Source organism: Phaenicophaeus curvirostris, chromosome 6, assembly GCF_032191515.1.
Source record: "Phaenicophaeus curvirostris isolate KB17595 chromosome 6, BPBGC_Pcur_1.0, whole genome shotgun sequence".
NCBI classification, from domain to species: Eukaryota; Metazoa; Chordata; class Aves; order Cuculiformes; family Cuculidae; genus Phaenicophaeus; species Phaenicophaeus curvirostris.
The window spans coordinates 5,069,248-5,085,035 of record NC_091397.1 but is presented as its reverse complement, the minus strand read 5'-3'; the positions used below and the strand labels follow the sequence as shown (position 1 = coordinate 5,085,035).

Here is a 15,788-nt window from a genome sequence, read left to right as displayed (position 1 = left end):
ACGTTACCTCGTAAATGACCAGCTTGCCCTTGAAGATGGCCAGGAAGTGTGTAGGCTCCTTGCCCATGGTCACGCGCACCTGCACAGCCTCATCCCCATACCTCTTGTCCAGCTCGATGGCATTGAGGGCACAGGCAGTGATTTCATCCACAGAGGCATGGCGACCCTGGGGAGGAGAAAGAGCACCCATGCAATTTAAGGAGATGAAGGGTCTAAAGCTCTGCACAATGTAACGTCTTCCCAATCCCAATCCCTGCAGACAAAGTCATGAGATGAGAGCTAAAACTACCAGATGATTAAATTTAACTTACATTCTGGTTTTGGAGACTTTAGCATCCCAGTTTGGGAGTTTTTAGCATCACATTTTTTTAAGGCTTCTCTGCATTCCACAGGAAGAAAATACATTTTCAAAAGGAAAGCAGAGATATTCATACCCCTGCATGACTCTAGGAGCTGAGGTTTTAAGGGACAATCTGAAAGACTGCAAAGTTTGACCTCAACACCGCAAGTCCCATAATCCTTCATTCTACCTGCAAGATATTGCTGGCTTTCAGCCTGATGATAGCTTGGGCTCGACATCTATGCTGCCTACAAAGCACGGCTAAGGATGTTTGCAATGGATAACTGATGAGCAAAGAGCATCTGAGTTCTTCTGGATTCTAGGGACTTTTGTGTGTAATTGCTTCCTTCATTTAGACTTCTAGCAGACACACCACAGTCCTTCTCCCTCACTTTGACCTACCTGCCACATGTAGAGGACGTAGTGAGGCCTGCCTGACCTCAGGTAGGTGTACAGGACCAGGTAGCAATCTCCTCCGTAGAACTGCCCGTATGTCTTGGGATCCACTGGCTGCATTTGCAAGTCCTCAATCCTCCACACCTGGTGAAAGAAATATCTTGGTGAGCAGCAGTGGAGTCAACGTGAATCATAGAATCACCAGGTTGGAAAAGACCCATTGGATCATCGAGTCCAACCATACCTATCAAATACTAAAATGTGAAGACAGAGCACAGCCCCTTTGCCAGCAGATCCGTGAAGTTCAGGTCTTCTGTGGGGAAGATAACCCTCCCTCTCTTTCCTGGATGCCAGCCTATGTTCCCCCAGCTTGACTAAATGCTTGCTCGCAAAGTCAGTTCTCTCCAGTGACTGTCAAAATACATGTGCCATCAATGGACTTTCAGCAGTCAGTGGCACTCAAGGAGGTCTCCAGGTCCCAGCAGCCTCCAGGACCCTCACAGCCCCACAGTTCTCTCTAAATCAGCTCCATCTTCCATGGGAGTCCACAAGAATGGGAGAGGGGCCTCTGCTCCTCACAGGTTTGGTTGATATGGACCAAACTGTGAGACAGTGTAAGAATGGGGTTGCCTGTATCAGTCTCATGACCCATACACAGGTTAGGAGAGGAGTCATCTTGGTGACTGCTTTGTTCCAGTGGTCATGGGCTGGAGGAGAAATGCTCCTGCTGCATTTATTAAAGTTCACAAGCACTTTGCTGTGGCTGCAGCCATACTTCCTTGGGTAGGGTAGGCAGGCACATCTTCACAGTTCTATACAACTGCTGCATGCAAAAAGGCAGAGATGTTTGGAAACATACTGATTAATGCATCTTCTGTCAAAAAAGGAGGTCTCTCACCTCTATCTCCCCAGATGCATCATCTACCATTCTTTGCTCAGCTGCTAGCTCTGGTCTGGCGTGGAGTTGAGTGGTGTCAAACTTCACCTGTTCCACCTTGGCTACATACACCAGCAGAACAACAGAAAAAAAAAAAAGTCAGTGACTGCACAATAACATATAAACCTTCTGCATCAGCCTCGCACACACTCATAATTGTCATACACGTGAGAAAAACCCGTTTTGTGGTTGCAAAAAGCCAGTCTTGCCACTAGTAAGCCAATGTTGATTTTGCAATGTGGGAGAGCTCATGCATTCCAGAGTTTATCTGTTCCAGGCTGGCAACTGGCCACACAGCACGTTACAGTGATGACTGGCTGGTAAAAATATTAGTGGTCACCTGACTGAAAATTCATAATTGTTTTCCAAAACAATACTTATTTCCCTCTTTTTAAAATGTCTCTTTAAGAAATAAAGTGGCTACATTGTTCCAGCTCATTATAGAGAGAGTATTTATGGACAGCACAGAGAGAGACAAAGGTGGAAAGAAAAGAGAGAACTTGCGAGGGAAAGAGATTTGTGAACTTCAAGCAATTATTGATGGAGACAATCACCGTCTCTGTCACCAACCCATTATTCATCAGCAAGTCCTCTCTCTTTGGTATCGTTTACTCTTTTGGGTTAATGCTTTGTAATATTCATTCAGCGCTGTGATAAATTGAGGCACCATTTACACCTGGTGTAAATACAGAATAATTCCACTGACGTCAAGAGGGTCCTGGGTCGATGCCAGTGTAAATGAAAGCAGAATGTTGTTCAACACTTCCTTATCAAGTTCAGTACTAGCCCTTCAAAAGAAAATTAGGGAGTTCTGCAAGCGTGAAATTTTGCATACAATTTTTCAGACAAGAGTGATCTTTGGCCAACATTTGCATTTGGAATAAGTGGCAGCCTGGTTCACATAAGAAGCCTCAGCACTTCTGAGCGCTGTTCAGTTCATGAATCCTTTGCATCTACTGAAGAAGGTGGAAAATACAAGGCATGAGAGGAATGTGAACTAGATTTTCAAGATACTAAAGGCAGGAGACAGTTAATGTGAATTATATTCCCTCAGCTGTTGCTCAGCACAGGTAGGAAAGCCAAATGCAGGAGAAACACGCTCACCAATTTTGCCAGTAGTGTAGACTTTGCCCAGTCCTTGTGTTTCATCCTTTTCTGTCCACCTCTGGAAGAGCTGTTTAAACATGGCTGACTCTGCTCCGTCATTGATCACTTCAATGTTGGTGGATGAAGGATAGCCTTTGGCTTGGATAAAACCCTAGTAGGGTTGAAAAAGAACATTAGTGGGGATGCACTGAGCTTTTTACAGACTTGAGAAGAGGGATGTAGACCTGAACCAGCCCAAAGAGTGAATGTCCCCCACTGAAGACAGTGGCATGACCAAGGACAGGATTCATCTCAAGGTTTGCATTCATATTGATAAATGGAGGTGCCTACAAGCTCTCACTGTAGTATCCATGTTTATATCCCTTTTTAGGGGACTGCACTGTACCACTAGAGGCTGGTCATCTGGATCACATCCTGAACGTAATCTCTACACGGCACCTCAGTCTTGAAGAAAATCTCACTCAATAGGTCTAATGAAAAGCCCCTTCTTCTGTCTCAGAGAGCTCCAGAGATGGCTTCTAGTGGTGGATCTAGGAGTGGAGGGAGCAGTGATGTGGTGTATGCATGATGCAAGAGCCTAGTTCAGTTCTTTCCTCTTCCTCAAACTATTTGGCCCTCTCTAAGCCAAGAAGACTCTCTTCCCTGTAGCATGGTAGAGAGAATGCAGGACAAAGTAGTGAAAGGATGGAGGCAGCTAAATACCCCAGAGCGTGATTTGTGGTCTGAAGGGACTAAAGTCTCACAAATATCTGGATTTTTTCTTTTTTTTTTTTCCCTTGAACCCTAACTATTTCTTTATGATGGAGCTACTATTGAGTTAAAAGACTGCTCCAGCAGATGTGCTTGATAAAATATGAGAGGAAAGAAATTGATCTCTGTTTTGCCACAGTGCCAAAGTCATTGCTTGGTTCTGGGAGCTGCTGTTGTGTTTATCTCAGCAGGTTCCAGGATGACCTGGAGGTACAGCACTGACAGCCATGGCTTAGAGAAGAAGCCTGATTGTGGGCTTTGGAGCATTCATCTTCTGCTGTAAATACTGCAGCCACACACTCCCCTTAGGGAGAAGTAGAGCAGATGGTCTTTCCATCCCTCCCACCTGCCACACTGAAAGAAAGAGACATCTTTTGTTCTACATATGTAGCTCTGGGCCAGAATTTGCAGAACTGATTGCCTACTAAAAAGCATCCAAGTTAAGCTTTTGAAGGAAGCATAGAGGACTGTGAGATAACTTTTAAGGCAAATTTTTGCTAAGCTTTTCATCTCTGAGACAATCGGTGCAATCAGTATTGAAGCTGGCTGTCTCCAGGTAAGACCTCATGGAAGAGGTGCCCACTAAGTTCAGTATCTCCTAGCAAGACCTCATTGAAGATGAGGCCATTTATGGCGTTCACGGAAGTGAATAGATAAATGAGAAGCTAACTTCCCTTGTAGCCTTCAGTTCAACATGCCAACTTTTAAAAAAAATCAGCTAGTAAATTCCTTACTTGCTCAGGCTCCCTCAAAGCTAATTTTTCCTGAAAGGAAGCATTGAGGCACGCTCTGCCAGAAAACAGCTCCGTGAGGAGTGGCAGAGATGCCAGGGTGGCATCACTTACTGTGTAACAAACAGTTTTCTTTTCTGTTTCATTTTCTTTAATCAATTCCCTCCTAGTTTAAGTGACAAACCTTAGTTCTAGCGCAATCTGGTGACTAACAATTTTGTGTTTACATCATCATGCTTCCCTAAGACCTTTAAGTTCTCTTGCTGCTATTACATAGACCAGCTCCTCAAGACCTACACTTAATTGTAATTAGTGGTCAGATCTAGATTAGCACTTAGTTAACCTCCCACAACATTGTTTGCACTCTATTGCAACTCACCACAGCTCGAGCGAAGGCTGCTTTTTTCTCTTCCAGGCTGGAGGCTTTTCCTCTCCAGACATAAATCTTAAACCCACCTTGGTCTAAAATGTAGCAGTCCTGAGGTGAAATAGAAAAAATATACATGTAAAAAGCTCTTTACAGGCAAAGGTCCTCATTTGTAGCCCACTCAGCCTGGATCTTGAGGATTTAGAACAGATGTAGGTCTAGCTTGTTTCTTTGCCTTGCAGAGCTGCATCCCTGTTGCAACCATTAGAAAAGGCAAGAGTGGGTGGATTTACTGTGGTACAGTAAATGGACTAGAACTACCATCAACCCTGCAGTGCAGGGGTTCATGGATATGCTGACTCTGTGAGCTCACCTGACCCAGGTATCTGCTGTTTCACTCTAATGAGTTAAAATACGTGTTTTTCCTAGGCACTGTTCAAAACTAGCAATTACCATCTCACGAGAGGTGTTCTCAAACAGAAACACCAGCTCCAAAAGATTCCAGGAGAAGTATATGCTGAAATATCATCTTCAGCCTGCTGTGCTCCAGCACTGCTGATGGTGGTGCTCGTCTATGCCAAATCTGCTACTAAAGGAGCAGGAGAAGCCCAGGTTAGACATTTTCTGCATGACAATTTTGTGCCCCTGATCTGGAGATAAAAGCGTTGCATCGTTATGAATACAGTAGGATCCCAAACCCAAAGGGGATGAGATGTCTTCCAGGCAGCCTGTCCACCACAGAGAGCTGGTGCTCCAAATTGACAACCCACTGTGTGACCAAAGGCTTCTTCTTTTTCAAACTGAACTTTGACAAGCAAAAACTTCATATGCCTGTAAAAGCAGATTGAGATTTAACAAGGCTGACACCAGGGTGAATATAGAAGCTGGAGCCTTGCAAGAGCAATACTTTTTTTGGAATAGGTTGATTCACACGACAGAGAATTAAGGATGAGAAATCCTCTGCCAAATTTTAGCCAGAAGGAAACTAGGAACCTTCTGTTTTCTGAAAGCTCTTGGACAGAGGGTGTGCAAGGAATGTCCTTCCATGGAAGGTCACTGAGATCTGCCACTCGCTACAGCAGGAAAACACATCTTCATACTTTTATGAGTGGCGCATTTATTTGCTCTTAATTCTGCAGACAGAGGGCTACTAAATAACAACAGGTATTAAGAAGCCTTATTTCCGACTGCATTTTATTCCTGACCCCAACTCTCCTCGGCTCTTATTGCCAACCCAATATCATCCTTGGCTGAATGGGGTCAATTTGCCATCTCTCATTAGAGCAGCTTCAACACGCCTCCTACCTTCGGGTACAGAGTTTTTAGTAGGGCTAAGCTGTTCTGTTTTCAGGACACCTGATAAACCTGGAGGATGGAAGGGCTGATAATTCTCAGAAAACAAGGTGTCCCATTCAAACTGTTGCCATCTGAAAACACTGAACAGTTGCTTGGTTCCTTTGCTTGCTAGTAAGGGCTGATGGCTTTCTCTCACCTCATGCTGGAGCAGGTCCTGTGTCAGGGGCCGAGTGGCTACCTCCTGTACCACCAGGTCGTTGTCTTTCTCATAAACACTGAAAGACAAAGTCATTGAGCAAAGTCAGGCTTTGCAGCATCCACCATGAGAAGGGATGGTGTTTGAAACCCATCCCTGGACTTACTGGTAGAGTCGGACATTTGCTTTTTGCAGCTCATCTGCTTTCGTGTCTGGGATGGCATCATGGAGCTCCCCGCGCCTTTCACCCAACACCATCGTCATGATCTGCATGAGGTCAGGGGAGTCCTTCTCATTGTCAATGATGCCAATTTGAGCACGGCCACCTCTTTCGCTGTCCCTGATGCTGCGAGCCAGTGCGAGACCCTGCACAAGGATCACCAGGAGGTAAGTCCTGATCCAGACAAAAAATTCAGCAAGACTCAGACCTAGAGCAATGACTGAGCACGGATAGTCTAAGCCAGATTACCACAGCTCTCTGAAGCTTCTACTGTCCTTCAAATGGAGCTATTAAAAAGGGGATGTGTCTATAATGTGTGCTTATTAACAAACTCTCAGGAAAAAATTGCTGCTTATAGTGCTACCAGTGGTACTTGCTCCTGCAGGGCATAGACACACAGTAAACACAACAGGTGTTGCCCATGTGTGACTGTACATGAGCAGGTCCAGTGATCCTGTGAGAGGGTCTAGGAGAGTCACGTGTGCATGCTGGGGACAATGAGGCTGGATGTGCAGATCTGCAGGACCCCACATGCCCTGTGATGATATTTCACATTTAAATGTTTCAGGTTTTCAACAAACATGGGTCTTTCAGCAACTAATTAGGCTGAAATCTCCATTTTCCATTGATTTTTTTTCGTGACTCTTACTGTAACAGCTTTGAAAGCGGCTCTTCTTTTCTTAGACCTAGGAAATGAACTGCTTGATTACCAGGCCTGAGATGAACCATGACCTGTTCCTCCCAGTAGCCATTGTGTCCTGGAAAATTGCCTTCCCTTGTGAAGCTTTCCACTCTCGGAGCACACCAGGTGACATCATGTCAAAAGCAGACCCACCTGCCTTTTAATGTCTATAATGACTGGCTATGAGTTTGGCCACCAACTTTGCTGATGACCAATTGATCTAACTTGCTCAATTACATTTCTGTATGTTAGTTCCTCTATCATTAAAAAAAAGGATAATGACCCCTTTGCAAAGTGCCTTAACAGCTATGGATATGACTTATTAGTACCTGGCTTATGTATTCCTGCTTGTCTCATACTGACCAAGCTCAAAGTACCTCTGATGCTGTAAAACAAATTAAAATTCATCTACCACGTGGTAGTTATTGCAGCTAAACCTACTGGTGTTGCTGACTTTTTAGTCCTGTGTCATGCAAACCACATGGAACACAGAGGGATGAAGATAGACCTGCCCAGAGGGAGCTGGATGGCTTTCTGGAGCTGCCCGTGGCTGCCCATGAAACCCAAGCTGAGTCCAGGTCTGAACTGGAGCAAAGAGCTTCCCTGGGCCTCTGATACCAACAGATGGGCAATAGCATCTTGGCTTCTTTCAGAAACGGTGTGGCCAGCAGGACCAGGGAAGAGATTCTGGCCCTCTACTCAGTACTGGCGAGTTTGCACCTTGAATACTGTGTTCACCTTTGGGCCCTTCACTATAAGAAAGACATTGAGGTCCTGGAGAGTGTCCAGAGAAAAGCAATGAAGCTGGTGAAGGGGCTGGAGAACAGGTCTTACAAAAAGTGGCTGAGGGAACTGGGGTTGTTTAGCCTGGAGAAGAGGAGACTGAGGGGAAAACTTATTGCTCTCTAGAACTACTTAAAAGGAGAATGTAGAGAGGTGAGTGTTGGTTTCTTCTTCTTTTGATAGGTCTTCTTCTTTTGATAGGAATGGTTGGACTCGATGATCCGGTGGGTCTCTTCCAACCTGGTTATTCTGTGATTCTATGATTCTCCCAAGTGCTAGGTGATAGGTCAAGAGGGGATGGCCTTAAGATATATCAGGGAAAGTTTAGATTGGACATTAGGAAAAAATTCTTCACAGAAAGGGTTATGGGGCACTGGAACAGGCCGCCCAGGGTGGTGGTTGAGTCACCTTCCCTGGAGGTATTTAAAAAGGTGGGTAGATGATGTGCTTAGGGAAATGATTTAACAGTGGACAGGTATGTTTGATGATCTCAAAGGTCTTTTCCAACCTAATGGTTCCATGATTCTATGATACTATAAATACCTCTAGTAAACTAATTGGCTTTTGCCTGTACTTACTCTGGATTTCTCAGCAATGCTGCAGCTGGGTCCGTTCCACTGAATCAGCACTTTCCCAAGATCCAGCAAGAAAACATCACCCTTATTGAAACTGTCCCAGGAAAGCGCTACCTGTCATGAGGAAATAAAAGCATTTGGCAAACTTGGGGGGACAAAAAGAGCTGCAGGAGACAGGTCACAGCCATTGAGAACTTGCACTTCGGGAGATAACAACTGGTCTGCAATGACAGGCTCGTTTTTCTAGAACTCAGCTATTCATTGAGCCTGATGGCTTCTCCCATGATACCACCAAACCCCTAAGTGAGGTCTTGAAAATGATCCTGTAGTAGGGGTCCTTGAACAGTGATGAGCAAACCAGGTCAAAAATGGGTGTAGGAGGAGAGGCAAGGAGAAATGATCCATAAAAGAGAGAGGGCTCTTCTTACCTCTGTGGCTGATACGTGCTTCTTCCCCTTGACATGAAGAAGACGCTTGATGTTGTACATATTGGTTTCCACATGCTTAAATCCTGAAGCCACTCCTCCTTTCTTGTAGCTGTTGTGTAGCAGGAAACAAGGAGTTAGAGCTGCCTAGAAAATAGCTTCTCTTCTATCCTTTGAGAACATCTCAAGCTTTTGGTGACAACTAAAAATTCTAAAGCAAATATAATCTAAGAGTCCTAAAAATGGAATCTCAATTGCTGTATTTCCTCACTCTGTTCATGGTCCCTGGTCAAACCATGATTCCTCGTGGTGACCTGTTATGAGTGTTGTGTTGCTGTTGTGCATCTTGGGAGAAGGGAAATTGGGGATGGCAATGGAAATGTGACACAACCAAACTGAAAATCCCATTAACCACATCAGTGGCATCTCAGAATTGAAATATTCCATAAGCGTTCAATTAAGAAATGAAACTAATTTTGCAGAAAACAGGGTTTTTTTCCTAAAATTTGATGTTGTTCAAAATAGTTATTCTATTCAAAGTAGATTAGATAGGAAATTGTTGTCATAAGTAGAACAAAATGCTACCGTTAACAGGTACAGGACACTGTCTTTCTCTGGGATTTAATCTGCCAATTTTGTTGTCTTTTGATCCTCAAACACACACTTTGCAATAGCTGCTGTTGGCACTGTATTGCCTCACTGCATGATGCCTTCCTGTCTTTTCTATGCAACTTTGCAAGGAAGACACAATCACACAATGACAGAACATGGTCTCCAGTGGAAGTCCCACAGCATTTTGGATGGTTTTTGATGAAGTCTAACTCACTTCCACATATCCTAGACCATGTTGGAAAACAGAACCAATGTTCATTCTTCAGGCCTTACAGTAATAATTGATGCAATGTAGTTGCCATTTGTGGGAAAGAGAGATAATTGCTGAAGTTTTTATAGGTTTTTTTTTTGCAGTGTAGGTAATATATGTATTTTAGAATAGTTTGGAAGAGATTGGCAAACATGGTCAGGTGTGAGAGTGATTCAGAGCAATTCAGACTTGTTTGGCTCAGTTGAACACATCCACAGAAAGATGCTCTGGTGATTAGTCCACCCGCCAAGGTCTGGAAAGAGCTTGCTTTAGCTACTCATTCTGCCTCAGACCCTGGGTATGTGGTTTAGACTAAGACGAAGTCTAAGCCATACTGATTTCAGAGGCAGATAGGTTTCCAAATAGACTTCTAAACCTACAGGGTTTGGAAGATGTGAATTTTAGTTCTTCATTGCTCCATACTCATCATTAAGACAAGGATAAAAGCATTTTCTTGTCTCGGAAAAGTCCTAAGGAAACTCATGAGTGGTTGTAGAGATGCACAAAACAGAGGTATCAAAGACCAGACTGGGACAGAGGGTATTAATTGAGGATGGGGTTTCATCTGAGTTTTCTTCAGCTGTTTGAAAGCAAGGCACTTAGGTTGTTTGTTGCCAGTGAAGATCCTCCTGGAGGACAGCTATTGAAGTTACCTTCCAATGACCCCAAAGGGAGACAAGACCACAGGATTGGATTCAACAGTGTCTCTTAGACAGCACAAGTTCAGAGTCGAACTCTCCTCCCACTACAGGAGTATTACTCCCGGCGTGAGCCAAATCGGCACTTCTCTTCAAGGTGGATATTAATCTGAAGCGCCCTGAATGGGCAAATTAATCTAAAGTGGGTGGAGGAGGGTGAACAAAAGGGAAGTTAAGATGCAATTACAGAAAACGTCTGGGCAAATGAACAGTAGAAGAGAATGACATGGTCCCAGACTCAATGCTTCCAACCCATTTTTTCAAAATAGGATTTTCTTCTTCTGAATTTTGACCAACTTCAGTGTCAATTCATGTTTTTCAGATATTTGAAATGTTGATGGCTCTGAGATACAGGGAAGCAGAGGGAACCCCAGGGACCATGACCCAGCTTGTTGCAAGGTATTTTCCACTACTCACATAATGCCATTGCGGAAATAGCTCTGGAAGGTCTCAGACTCATGTCCCTGCACTTCCCGGTGCTGCACAGGGTTCCCCCTGAGAGCATTGTCCAGCTGGGTGACATACAGGGCTGCAGCCCCTTGCTCATCCTGAGATGAATCCTTGCCAATCCAGTAATGCAAATCCACAGCGGTGCCACGAGAGGTTCTTTTGGTCTGGAAGAGATGGGAAAGACAAGTCAGGTTGAAGACACAGCCCATATGTGTGTTTCAAGCAATATCACTGGCCAAGGACACCTGTCAAAACCAAGTGATCATGGAGCCCTTTCCCAAGGCCTTTCCCAGTTCTGCTTTTCTCCTGGATGAGGGGAGACAGAATTGAGCTTTAGGATGCTCCGTGGGAGCTCAGCCTGGAGCCAGGGACCAGATTTGGGAGAGCACTTCTGTGCCTTATGTACATATTACACTGAAGGATTTTTTTGTCTTATATGCTTTTAGAAACCTTGTTATCAAGGGAAACTGAGGACTTGCGCAATTACAAAAATTACTGTATTCATCCTGTCATACCTTTGTAGAGTTTGATATTAAAATTTGAGGGAGACTCTTGTCATAGTTCACCTTTTAAAATGTTGTTTATTTGCCTGGAGATACTATCCCTTCTTTCCCATTCTCTTTCTCATATCACACTACTTAGTAACACAAACTGCTTCTGAATTCCTGCTAACTTGCAAAACAGATATAACTCCAAATGGAGCTAAGCCTACGCCTGCATGCTGTGATTTGTCTTATTGCAGAAAAACCCAGCATCCTAGAAAGAGGGGGCAAGCAATCCAAGAACAGGTGTGCTTATGGTTATGTGAGTTGTGGCAGTTATTTTTGAGCACCCACTGTGTTAAACCCTATCATGGACACCTGGGAAAGGTAATAAAAGCTCATTTTATAAACTGGATTTGACACTAAGTTTTGTTTATTTGCTTTGTGCAGTGGTACTGCAGTGAAACACAGTAGAAAAACTCAAATAAAATAGGGTTCAGTTCCTCTAGGCACAGACAATTAATTTGTGGCAAAATCGCTCAGTTTAATGCACTGCTATTGAAGATGATCAAAGTCCCATTGTCCTGTGCACAATCTTTGTTTGGAGAGCCTCCAGTGAAGATGTAGAATGCAAAGACGAGCATTTTTACCCTCTTGTCTGCAAAGGCAAAGGAAAGCAGCGGGTCGATTAAGGGCTCTTCTGCCCAGGGAAGCTATTGCAACTCTAGCTGAGCCTGTGAGCATCAAAATCTATACTGATATTTATAGTCAGCTCCCTGCAAGGACACTCATACTCTGCTCTAAGCACGTCTTTGAGTGGCTGCGACCAGATCAATTCAGCAATCAAAAGGTAGCACAACAGCATGTGCATGATGAATTAGAGAGCGAAGAGACTAATCCTGTGTTGCTGTCCCAGCCTGCTCTCCCAGCTCGATGTATGGATCTGCACGTGTTTTTTGTGGGACAGTGGAGGTTTTATGGTGTCTTGACTGATGGAAATGTGTGAAGGAGAGACACTCAGACCAAGGAAGAGGGAAATGCTTCTGGTTTCCACCACATAGACATTTTTTGATGAACGGGGATTGCTCTATGCAGAGGAAGAGGTTTGGAAGGAGTTCTAGATGCTGAGTACAACACATCATTCTGCCATAGAGCTCTGGTAACACAAGGCAGTTTGCACAGCCCATGACTAGAGCTGGTTCTCAGAAGTTCATCATGCTTCTGGCTGTCCTGGGTTCAGCTGGTTGCAAGTAGGTCTGGATCAAGTCTGGGTGGGACAGAATAAGTAGGGCAGACATGTACTGATGGGGACATGTCCTAATGAGGATGTGATCCTCTCTGTTGTTTGTGTGACATAAGGAGTGGGCACACACCCGTAACCTACATCACCTGCTGAAAATTAGACCCTCCAATTGTCCATCTTGCACATCCCCAAAAGACTCTCACAAGTCATGCAAGTGTGGGCCTTGATTTAGTTTACCAGGAACGTATTGGCCATTCTAGTGCATCTGGACATGACTCAGTTGATTAGAAGATAAATAATTTTAATGATTTACTAAGTTAATGGTTCCTCTGGACTTCTGATTTACTAAACATAGAGTGCTATCACAACAGCCACATTAAATTCAGGTGTGTGATTAGATGGTGAGTGCATATGCACAACTTTTACCCACAGGGCTGTTCTCACCTGTGGGGATACCCAGCATCCAGGTCAGAGCCAGACAAAAAGTGTTGAACCAGTTGCCTACCAAAGAGGCTAATGCTTGCCAGCCTTACTTACGTGCAGAATTATGTAACAGTCCCCTTCAAAAAACGTCCCATAAGCCTTTTCAGGTACAGGAACCATCTTCATATTCTGTAAGAAAATGAATGTTTGGGTCATTGCTAGAACTTCAGAGCCAGAAGTTGGTAGACGTGAAACAAGACTGCCAGGGTACACAAAACACTAAGGTGACAATCAGAAATTTAGAATCATTAAATGGTTTGGGTTGGAGAGGACCTTCAAGATCTTGCAGTTTCAACCCCCCTGCCATGGGCAGGGACACCACCTCATCCAACCTGGCCTTGAACACCTCCAGGGATGGGTAATTCACGACTTCTCTGAGCAACCTCCTCACCACCCTTACAGGAAAACTGTTCTATCTAATATCTAATATCTCATCTACATCTTCCCTCTTTCAGCTTAAAACTTCCCCCTGATCCTACCCCTGCACTCCCTGATAAAGTTCCCCTTTACGTCTTTCCTGTAGCCCCCTTTAAGTACTAGAAGGTTGAACAACCCTGAGAGGGAAGAACAGGGCTGTGCTCATAGGCTGGGGAAAGCCACTTCTGGGGGAAATCCCAAAAGTATGAAGAGATGAGAAGGGGCAAAAGATAATACTGCTTGGCCAGATTGAAAAGTATTTTTTGCTCTCCATGACCCCGTGCAATCCTGCAGGTCTGGAGCAAGAAGACTTAGTGGTCAGGCTGAAGTGCTGTAGAGCTGCATTTACAGGGTATTTCCCAAGAGAGTGAGCACATCTCATCCTAGGTTCAGTTTTGGGGCATGGTTTTTACGCAGCACCCATTAGTTTAAGGTTAACTTCCAGAGCTTTGTTAGGATAACCACTTTACCAGGGATTCATAGCAACTATCAGTGCTGAGAAAAGACAGGCTTGAGGACACTAATGTGTCCCTCCTCACTCGAGGCCCTAATAGCACAGTTCATCTGGTACAAGTGTGCAATTAACCAGCCAGGGCAGCCCAGTGTAGGTGCCTGGATGTGCCACCCACTGGTACACAAGCACCTCCTGGGCCTGAACCGGCTCTGTGATTCCCTGGAATTAGAGACGTACATTCTTCTGCTGGCCTGACTTGTTTCCCAGCATACCTGTCTGACCCTTGTGAATCAACACGTCTCTAATTACAGATCCTCTGGCAAGAAGCTTAATGCAGTGCTTTGGAAAGAAATGGAAAGGCAAAGACGTATAATATTTGAAACGTAGCTGGGACCTGTAGAGGTCTACCACCACTTGGAGGCATGTGTTGGAGCCCCTTTCCACTGCTCCTCTGAGTGGACTCTGGACCTCATCCTTAGTCCCCTCTCGTTGCAGGGGAATGTTATTGGTGAACTGGGCAGAAAGGAGCAGATCTGGACACAGCCTGGCTCCAAAACAAAAGTAGAGACCCTACCAAGCAGATGTGACCTTGCAAGCTATGGTATCTCTCCCTGCAGTGACCCCTCAATCAGAGTGGGAAATATAAGGATGAAGTGCAAATAGACTTTGCTGCAAAAGTGGGTGCTTTTCCCCACAGCAGCTGCTGGTATAGACTAAAGTTACCTATGTACAACCCCTCTTCTTGGTGAAAAAGGTAATTTATTTCTGGTGTGCTACTGAAGCCTTGCATTCATTCCTGAAGCAGGTGAGACAGCCTTCAATGCTGGAGGAATAGCTTCAGTCCCACCACATTCATACTTCTTTATTCAGTATTATCTCTGTTTTACAGAGCAGGAAACTAAAGCAATAACATGTTGAAAGCTGCACAGGGAGACATTGGGTCTCTTGTTTCCCACTGTATCTTATCTGTAAGACCCTCTTTACCCATCCAGATTACTTCAAGCATATCTTTTTCTCAAAACATACACACACACATGTGCAGAGCACATATGCCATCATTGCCTCTTGTCATACCTCTATGCTCCATATCTGCAGTCCCAGCTTTCTCTCAATGGTTGGGAGATTTGTGTCAGTGTCTGTCATCCTGCAGACTGAGCTAGAAGGAAAAGGAAGAAGAAAAAACAAAATAATGATATAATTGGGTACAACAGTAAGTAAATGTGCTAGTCAGCTGGGTTCCTCTTACCATTAGTGGAGGTTTAATATAGATAATCCACACCTTGAGGTGCTTCTATCTCTCTGCTGACTATGAAGAGAGAGCAGCTGTAGTTACCAAGAGTTGGATAGGATAAACCCGCATCCCCAGGCTATAAACACTCATGGAGGGGTAAGCAAAATATGCAATCACAGCCCAGCAAATATTGGAGAGGATACCATTGTTCTGGTTCAGGATTATTTTTCCCCTGTTTGAATAGGTGGAAAGGTTTCGCTGGGGTGTTGGATGTGACATCAGTCTTGCTTTGTTCTCATCATGGCACAAAGGGTGGCAGAGACAACAGTGGACCTCTAGGAGACCCACGCCCTGCTGGAGCAGCCACTGGAGGTCAGGTCAGGTCAGGTTGGATCAGGTACCCTGGAGCACTGTGAGCCTGAGGAATGAAGCCCTTCCGCTTCAGGATGAGATTCGGGTCTAAATTAAGACACCTGCAAGGTATCTCAGGGAAGGGCACCAGGCTGTCAGTTCCATAAAGGTTAGTGGAGACATTCCACAGTCAGCAGAGCGTATGGAGTCATCTGACTGATGACCCAGGTGTCTACTTTACACATAGCTGAGCAGCTCCCTAGGCTCTGCTGCCTGTATAGGGAAGAGGTAGGTTTTAGGTTTCAGTTGCCC

The 15,788-nt window shown here is 44.6% G+C and overlaps 1 protein-coding gene across 1 annotated transcript in view; it reads right to left on the bottom strand.

Annotated features, from left to right (window-relative positions):
* VILL (villin like) overlaps positions 1 to 15,788 on the bottom strand; it is a 37,163-nt gene that overhangs the window by 8,850 nt on the left and 12,525 nt on the right. Inside the window, exons 2-13 of the mRNA XM_069859236.1 lie at positions 14,969 to 15,050; positions 13,078 to 13,152; positions 10,783 to 10,979; positions 8,809 to 8,917; positions 8,384 to 8,494; positions 6,287 to 6,486; positions 6,121 to 6,199; positions 4,641 to 4,739; positions 2,778 to 2,931; positions 1,635 to 1,735; positions 743 to 880; positions 8 to 166 (exon numbers count right to left, since the gene is read on the bottom strand). Of these exons, the coding sequence (XP_069715337.1) occupies positions 8 to 166; positions 743 to 880; positions 1,635 to 1,735; positions 2,778 to 2,931; positions 4,641 to 4,739; positions 6,121 to 6,199; positions 6,287 to 6,486; positions 8,384 to 8,494; positions 8,809 to 8,917; positions 10,783 to 10,979; positions 13,078 to 13,152; positions 14,969 to 15,037 (1,491 nt within the window). The 5' untranslated portion in view covers positions 15,038 to 15,050. The remainder of the gene's footprint in view (positions 1 to 7; positions 167 to 742; positions 881 to 1,634; positions 1,736 to 2,777; positions 2,932 to 4,640; positions 4,740 to 6,120; positions 6,200 to 6,286; positions 6,487 to 8,383; positions 8,495 to 8,808; positions 8,918 to 10,782; positions 10,980 to 13,077; positions 13,153 to 14,968; positions 15,051 to 15,788) is intronic.